At 39.7% G+C, this 9,257-nt stretch overlaps 1 protein-coding gene across 1 annotated transcript; it reads left to right on the top strand.

The window, feature by feature from the left end:
• Nucleotides 1-798: 798 nt before the first annotated feature.
• On the top strand, nt 799-8,713 carry LOC129411975 (metabotropic glutamate receptor 8-like; the record flags this gene model as incomplete). Its single annotated transcript, XM_055164376.1, has 4 exons — nt 799-948; nt 4,344-4,484; nt 6,159-6,284; nt 8,585-8,713. Coding segments are annotated over 3 exons (381 nt in total), but the record flags the coding sequence as incomplete, so codon positions are not given.
• Nucleotides 8,714-9,257: the final 544 nt, after the last annotated feature.

Genomic DNA, 9,257 nt, shown 5'->3' with positions numbered 1-9,257 from the left:
TTTCATATTTTGGGTTATATCCTCTTTTTTTTTTCTCTAAAAAAACCCAGGTCTAAACCTGGACTAAGCAAAGACTAACCAGGACGAAACCATGTCTCAAACAGGATTTAACAGGACTAAATCATGCTGCGTGGACGTGTCTCCTCCTCTTCAATCAATAATATTTTTAATTTGGTTAAGTAAAGTCTGGGCTTTTTATTTTCTTTTAGCCGACAAAACATCTTATGTTACGATTTCCTCGTCTTTGTTTCTCTACAGCAAATCAACTAATCCAAAGTATTCAGATTACGTTACTCACTTTAAGTAATTTAATGGATTACGTTACAAACTACATTTTGGGGTATGTCATCTGTAATTTGTAGGGGGATACATTTTAAAAGTAACCTTCCCAACACTGGATATAGATATAGATATGGATAGTAAAAATTGACAATATACTACTACAATAATTGCCTACTACTGCCTGAGATAAGGGGTATCCTGGGGGAAAAAAAAAAGTGGCAGAAAAGCACCTTTGCAATACAGCCGATACGATCCGAAGGGAATTCTCCCAGGAATCTGATTTTTTGACACATTCATTTGGTAGAAAAGCACAGACTCATTCAGTGTTCACAAACAAAATATTCTCATAAGGGAGCTCTTTCTATCACTGAAAGTTACTTATTTCAGCGTTAAAATACTGATAAATGCTATTCTACAACTACCCATCACTACAGCAAACAGAAAAGACACAATGCAGATACACACACTACATGTTCGTAGACGTTGGTGTGTTTGACTTTGTCTCCTGCGTCGTAGGTCACATGCACAGTGTACGCAGTGAAGAGCAGAGGGGTCCCAGAGACTTTCAATGAGGCCAAACCCATCGGCTTCACCATGTACACCACCTGCATCGTGTGGCTCGCCTTTGTGCCAATATTCTTCGGCACGGCTCAGTCCACAGAGAAGGTGAGTCTGTCTCGGCATCACTCTGGAGCATAGACTGTATAAAGAAGTGGACTAAAGGAGTGTGACGTCACCCATAACATTCATCTCCAGTTAAAAGGCTGCCAACCTGCCCCTTTGACCACCACCAATAATCACACACGCCGCTTTCATACTAGGTAAAGTGGGCGAAGTGTCTTGCATAAGGACATAATAACAATTTTGTCACTGGTGCCCCACTGTGTTAACTAAAATTCCCAGCAGTCTCCCATCCAAGTACTTACCATTCCCAACCTGGCTTAGCTTCTGAGATCTGACAAGAGCAGGTTTTGACAAAGAAGTTTGGGTTGTTGACAAAGGGACAAAATAAAAACACCAGGATCATGTAGAGCAGGTTAATACAAATATTTTAAAACCAAAATTCTTCCGTTTAAAGTGAACTGGAGCCAGAGTCGATGGATTGTTTGCATGCTCACTTCCTATTTGGATTACAATGGCCATTTGAATACGTAGTCTATGCTCTGGAGCTTGTTGCTGTATTGATCATGAAAACACAAAGAATGTACCATTGTAGGACTAGTAAACAGGGTAATGAACTCAAACCGAGTAGTGTAGAATAATAATACTGGTAAGAAGTAAAAATGTCTGATAAATCTTACTCACAAGACTTAGAAACCATGACAGAGGGCAAATATGTGTGTAGTTTACAGGTATTGTATGTCTTCACCAGCATGAACTGGTGACTTCAAATCAACATTAACTATGCATTTGCTCCAGGCGAGACTTGAACTCACAACCTCAGCATCACTCTGCAGGCTACTGTCTTATAAGCACCGCACGCTGACCGATTGCACCACTGGAGCATGGAGTATGCTGCCTTGTATTAATTTTATTTCCTACCTTTGTATAAAATCCATCCATCCATTTTCTTCCGCTTATCCGGGGCCGGGTCGCGGGGGCAGCAGTCTAGGCAGGGACTCCCAGACTTCCTTCACCCCAGACACATCCTCCAGCTCCTCCGGGGGGACCCCGAGGTGTTCCCAGGCCAGCCGAGAGACATAGTCCCTCCAGCGTGTCCCGAGCCACCTCAACTGGCTCCTCTTGACATGGAGGAGCAGCGGCTCTACTCTGAGCTCCTCCCATTTGACTGAGCTCCTCACCCTATCTCTAAGGGAGCGCCCAGCCACCCTGCGGAGGAAACTCATTTTGAGCGCTTGTATCCGCGATCTCGTCCTTTCGGTCACTACCCAGAGCTCATGACCATAGGTGAGAGTAGGAATGTAGACTGACCGGTAAATCGAGAGCTTCGCCTTTCGACTCAGCTCCCTCTTCACCACAACGGTCCGATACAGAGACCGCATCACTGCAGACGCTGCACCGATCCACCTGTCAATGTATTTATTATGTATAAAATATCAGAATAAATACATCGGGGAAAAATATGAAAACATGAAATGACTTGATAGAATATTCAAGGTCAAAACATGTTGTGAGTTGTTACTTGGAGAGTAAGCAAACCCCAGTCAAGTTGGAGGAAACATGGAACAATTGATGTGAAGAGATTAGAAACTGAGTCCAAATGTATGAGATGGTTTTGCTGTGGGTGTAACGTGGATATATGTGCAAGGATTTTTTTAAGGCTTGACCTGTCTTAAAAGTTTGACATAGGGAGCCCAGGGAAAAGAGGAGGGTTGAAGGCAGTGCCAGCGGACATGCAGTGGGTGTGTGAGAGGAGAAGGCAGGCGTGTGACTTTGGGCCAATCCCATTTCTAAATTCTACCCCTAACCCTTACCAATTGTCCCTTGAAACAGAGCAAGAACTGTTAGAGGTTAAAAGTAAACCCCTACGAACTTGGAGACCCCTTCAACAATCACATACGTCATCAGTGTTCTCCGCCAGCTTTTACGTAAGCAGACACGTCAAGCCTTACTACTTTCCCAAACCCCTCTGCCATAACGGTGACTGGGACACCCCTACTCCTACACGTGAACGCGCAAAATGTAGGGGAAAGTGGTATGGCCACCATAACCAAACCAAAAATAAGAAAACGAAAAAACAACTATTTTCTTCATTATTTGTCTCCAAAACCAAAATGAAAAAAAAAAAAAAAAAAACAGGAAGCGATTAGTTTTTCCAGTTTTTGATTTTGTGTTTAAATGAATAATGATAAAAACAGATGACGTCATGAAGTGATGAAAACAGATCCCGTTTTCATGACTTAAACTGTGATGCTGGACTTTTGAGCCGCATAGGGACTGAACCAGGAGTATCGGAACAGGCCTGGAGATGTTCCCACGTAGACTGTCAGGTGATCAGGACTGAGACCAGGACCAGATTGAGATCATACTGGGACTGAGACTGGGACTGAGACCAGGACCGAGACCACTTTAGTCCTGGTTTAGTCCTGGTTTCCGGCATCTCAGTTTAAGTCACTGAAACGGGAATCGGCCGTTATCCATTTTTTCCATCATTCATTTAAACCCAAAATCTAAAACTGAAAAAACAAATCGTTTTTCGTTTTTTCATTTTGTTTTTGGAGGCAAATAATGATGAAGAAGAAGTAGTTTTTTTCGTTTTCTTATTTTTGGGTTTTATTTTGAAAAATGAATGAACGAATGATACACAGATTTGAGTGGTGCAAGCATCTCCTCTTTGTGTTCGTAAAAGTTTGCCCAAATGAGTAAGTATGACATCATTAGATCATCACTAAAAACGTTCACCTGAATTCACTGTCTGAGGTTATTGATAACAGGTCGGGTTTATTGGGCCATAATTAAAAAGAGAAGATGAAATGGAGCATGCTGTAGCCACAAAAAAGCACTACTGCAGTAATTATACCCCCAAAGTGGAGCGCTGTGGGATTAACCAGATTATACACCAAAATAATTATAATCTCCCCTTCAAAAAAACTCATTTTGGTATGTTGAAAACATTGCTTCAAAACCTGCACCGGATTTGGACTACAGTGAATGAAATTTATAGTTTTGAAAGGAGTCTGGCTAAAATCCAGGATAGCAAATAGAGACTGGAGAGGTAAACCTTCAAACAGGTTTTCTAAAATGGATTGATTTTTGTGTGGCATGAAATCCTTGAGATTCAATACGCAGAAGATGAAAGATGGTGCTTGCAAAGAACCAGAAGAGCTGTGTGCCATCCAGGTGTTTATAGACCTTCAAAATCCAGCTGGATTGATTGTCTACAAAACAATATGTGACTAGTTTTCTAATGATTTGCAAAATTAGTACATCCTGTATTTTGTGTATATGAAAACAAGAGACCTCCTCCAGTTTGTCTCCATGGAAATGTTGTTGCTTTGAAAGAAAAAATGTACCTACTCCACCTGATTGTGAAGAAGTAATATTCACGTTACCTGTCATTCAGCTGTCAGTCAGTAATGTTCTTGCACCTGTCTCCTCAGCTGTTCATTCAGACTGCCACCCTGACCGTGTCCATGTCCCTCAGTGCCTCCGTGTCTCTGGGGATGCTCTACATGCCCAAAGTTTACGTCATCCTCTTCCACCCCGAGCAGAACGTGCAGAAGAGGAAGAGGAGCTTCAAGGTACCACAGTTACCACAGTTTGCATTTTTGTTTTTCCCAACGATAAAAGAGTCTACAAAAATTAGCCTAACGTTAGTTTAGAATTACAGACATTTTAAATTAAGTTATTAAAAAAATAACTCAGACCTTCCACAAATACATTTAAATATATTGAAATGCATAGAAACATTGTAATATGTTCAGTCCTTTCCCATTTATTAAAGAGACTAGAGTATATAGACAGCCCTATGTCCTGGAGAATGACTCCTTAAATCAGACATGTCAAACTCAGGCCCGGGGGCCAAATTTGGCCCTCGATATAATTATATTTGGCACGCAAGATCATATCAAATATGTATTAGAGCTGCCTGCTGGCTACAGATAGGCTATAGAGACATTATTTATTTAAAATATTGTTATTTTGTGTTATGCTTGTTCTCGATTAAATGTTTAAGTAAAACTATAGGGTTTGACTTTACATATCTCAAGAGAAGTGAAAACATGCAGATGTTGTTGAGATTTTTCAATAAATATTTCATTTGGCCCACGACTTAGTCCCAGTTTTTAATTTTGACCCTCTGTGAATTTGAGTTTGACACCCCTGCTTAAATATTGAAATATTAAATATTTAAAAATATGTACCGCCTTAATTGTCAGTGAACTCTTTGTGAAACACTGACTACTTGTATTTAATAAACAGCTGAGCTTGTTGTGTTTTTGCTCAATCAAATTACTCTGTGTTTCTTGACATGCTGTTAAACGTTGATATTAACAGTTTGTATGTCATTTGTAGCCAGTGAGTCCCTGCCCTGTTATGAACATATAATAATCAAATACTTGAGTAGTTGCCTTGACAACATTGTTACATTCAATATTTTACATAGACTTATACAAAGACAAACTTTATTGATCCATAAGGGAAATTAGTTGGACACTGTAGCTCACACATCACAATATATTAGAATAACAAAGAGAAAGAAGGAAATAATATAAAAGTTAATAATAAATTCTAAATTAAAAAGTGTCTAGCATTTGCTCAATTTGTCAAAAAGCTAGCTACGTTTCAAATACAAAATTATTCAGGTTTGGTTGATTGTGATCCTCCAATCTAATCCAACTTTATTTGTATAGCACATTTTTTAAAACAAGACAGTTTCCAAAGTGCTTCACATAGCAGTGTAAAAAATGTTACTCTAAAAAGTCAGCAGAATTATGTTCCAAGCAAAAGGAACTAATAGATAAAAGAGTAATAATAAAATCAGTGGACAAAAATTATAAAATCAATAAATAAAGGCAGTACTAAAAATATAAAATAGATAAAATATAATAAATAAAAGACACAGAGGACCACACAACTCACGCGGTGTTAAAAGCCACAGAATAAAAGTGAGTCTTAAGACGAGACTTAAAACTCTCCACTGTGGGGGCTGTTTGGACGTGAGGGGGGGCAGAGCGTTCAAGAGTTTAGGGCCGACCACAGAGAAGACCCTGTCCCCCCGGTTTTAAGTCTCGTTTCGTCTCGCGTAAATCTGGATGAGGTCCGAGATCCTGGCTCAGACCTGGTCTTATGCTGGGTTTATCATCCCTCAGCCATAAACCTTACAAGAGCACAATCTAAAGTGTTGTTCTGTAATATTTCATAATTGTACTTTTACGATAATGATTTTGCTTTGTCTTATTTCTCTGTGTCCTCAGGCTGTGGTCCAAGCTGCTCGGGTTTCCCAAAAAAACCCAGACGAAAAACAGAACGGAGAGACAAAAATCGAGCCTGACAGGACGCAGTAAAAGCACTTTCAACATCTACAACAAAAGACCACACAGGTTTGTAGGAGAGGACACGAGCAGCGACAGCATGTGTGATAATGGAACAAGCGGAAATTAATGCTTGTGTGTGTGTGTGTGTGTGTGTGTGTGTGTGTGTGTGTGTGTGTGTGGAGACTGTTTGTAGGGGGTAAAGCCAGAACTTAAAAGTGCATTGTGTAACTTTTCCGGTGGAGGATCCGTCAAATCCTCTTTTCTCTGTGGAGATGTTATTGCTTTGTCTAGAACAGGCATGTCCAAACTACGGCCCGTGGGCCAAATGCGGCCCTCAGACAAAGTTTTCTTGACCCTCAGGCTTCCAGGTGAATTGGCCCAAATTACCTTGCATCAATTAAAATTACCTTTTTACTGCACATTTTTGGAAAATCTACCTTGATAAAGCTCATATTTAATATTTAATGCGTGTGGTTTTAAGAATCTTAGCATGAATAAAGACTGATTTCTCATTCTAACGTGTTAAATATGCACATATTTATTTACATATTATTCACTGTGCTGAGCATCCGTCTATGGCCCTCGATCAGTCCTCTGTTTCGTCTGTGTTTAGAGATGTGGCCCTTGATGAAAAAAGTTTGGACACTCCTGATCTAGAATGTTTTCACAGTATAGTATTAAACCTTTCTATATTCACTGAGACCAAACCAGACCAAGTTACAGGTCAGATCTGTGGAAAGTCAACCCCAGTCACAATCAGAATACAGTATTTTTGAGTTGAGTGTTTAATGTCACACTGCGGAACATTCCAGGCAGAGCAATGACATATCGGACCCTCAACCAAAAACTTACATAGTGCACCTTTAACCACGATTTAAAGCTGCACTATGTAACTTTTCTGGTCTCTATGGGGATGTTATCGCTTTGAAGAGAAAGTTCCACGGGACGGCATGAAAGTTCTCTATGTCCATGACAAGCAGGCCATGTTACAGGTCAGATCTGTGGAGAGGAGATCATGCTTATGGTTAGTGTTGGGAGTGTTACTTTTAAAATGTATTCCCCTACAGATTACAGATTACATACTCCAAAATGTAGTTTGTAACGTAATCCATGAAATTACTTAGTGAGTAATGTAATCTGAATACTTTGGATTACTTGATTTGCTGTAGAGAAGCAAAGACGAGGAAATCATTCACATTAAGAAGTTTTGTCTGATAAAAGAAAATAAAAAGCCCAGACTTTACTGAACCAAATTAAAAGTATTATTGATAGAAGACGAGGAGACACGTCCACACAGCATGGCTTAGTGCTGTTAAATCCTGTTTGAGACATAGTTTAGACCTGGTTTTAGTCCTGGTTTAGTCCTGGTTTAGTCCTGGTTTAGTCCTGGTTTAGACCTGGTTTAGACCTGGTTTAGACCTGGTTTTAGACCTGGTTTAGTCCTGGTTTAGACCTGATTTTAGACCTGGTTTAGACCTGGTTTAGACCTGGTTTAGTCCTGGTTTAGACCTGGTTTAGACCTGGTTTTAGTCCTGGTTCAGTCTTGGTTTTGTCCTGATTTAGACCTGGTTTAGTCCTGGTTTAGTCCTGGTTTAGACCAGGTTTAGAACTGATTTGGACTTGGGTTTAGACCTGGTTAAGACCTGGTTTGGAATTGGTTTAGAACCTGGTTTAGATCTGGTTTTAGACCTGGTTTAGTGCAATGAGTGGAATTACTGGAAGAAAACAAACAAAAAAAAAAAAAGGGGTATTGCCCAAAATGTGAAAACAGGAAAATACCTGTATGTAATCCATTTATTTCAACAAAGTAACTGTAATCCAATTACCACTCACTGAAACAGTAACTGTAACTGAATACAGTTACTCATAATTTGTACTCTGATTACGTAACTTCAGTACATGTAATCTGTTACTCCCCAACACTGGAGATAGTCTTCAGACACTGCAGAGGTGGAACAGATGAGTTCTGACATATCCAGCTCCTGTCTGCTCAATATTTAACTCCAGATTAAACTTTCATACCTCCAGCCCACGAGCAAGGCACTAACTAGACCTGGTGTAGTCCTGGTCCAGTCCGCTTGGGTCTTTCACTGCACGACGCTGATCATGTTCCAGCTGAAGCCGTAATTGATTTTCTATGTTATTTTGATTATTTTGTACCATTTTCAGCCAAACCAACGATACACGGAAGTCTTCATGTCACACACAACATCTCTCAAATGTCATTTATGAATATTTCACACGATGAATGCCTAACGGACTGCCATTGACCATGTTTGTGCTGTTAAATGTTAAAGTCCTCTTCTCATGCTCCATCTCACCCTCTCAACCCTATTTCACAATTAATTTCATTTTACTTTTTGCAGATCTCGGATTGGATGGACAGGCAAGAAAAAAATCATCTCGGACTTATTCATCAGCAAAACTCATCACCAGCAACCGAGCACAAGTGGACTCCTCTGGGATGCACCGGGGCCTTTCCTGTGGCCTGAGCTGATGAGCATGAGAACCCGACTGAAGACCGAAGACTGACAAGCTGAAAATGGAAGTAGTTCAGTGACTTCATTTTTGCATTGCTCGTATAAACTGGGATTTAGGAGGAAGACCGCTCCGTTTGGGACATAGTTTTGTGTTGTTTGTATCTTTGATCATGAGGCTTGATCATGAGAAACTGTCAAATAATGTTATAGTCAAATATTTGTTGTATTGATGATTTAATGTCTCTTTAGTGGTTTGATATTTAAAGTGAAGACTGAAGCCAAGCTATTTTGAGAAAAGTACTTCACGTAAAAGAGTATTTGAAGTCTTTTTTTTTTTTTTTTTTTCATGAAACAAGAACACAGTTTGGACTCACGATGTTACATTTTAATGTGTATTGTTTATTTTAAAATAATGAAGAAGGAATTTTCAAGTAAATTCTTTGTTGTTATTATTATCGGCTCATATCATTTACATTACAAAACATGCTCCGTCGGTCTCCAGGAAGAAAAGTTGATAGTTAAGGTCAGTAAATACAATCAATCAATGAACCTGCCCAGG

This window comes from Boleophthalmus pectinirostris, unplaced genomic scaffold (assembly GCF_026225935.1).
Source record: "Boleophthalmus pectinirostris isolate CB_2022bp ecotype Guang Dong unplaced genomic scaffold, ASM2622593v1 HiC_scaffold_63, whole genome shotgun sequence".
Classification (NCBI taxonomy): Eukaryota; Metazoa; Chordata; class Actinopteri; order Gobiiformes; family Gobiidae; genus Boleophthalmus; species Boleophthalmus pectinirostris.
The sequence above is the reverse complement of the archived record's forward strand: the minus strand, read 5'-3'. Positions and strand labels throughout refer to the sequence as shown.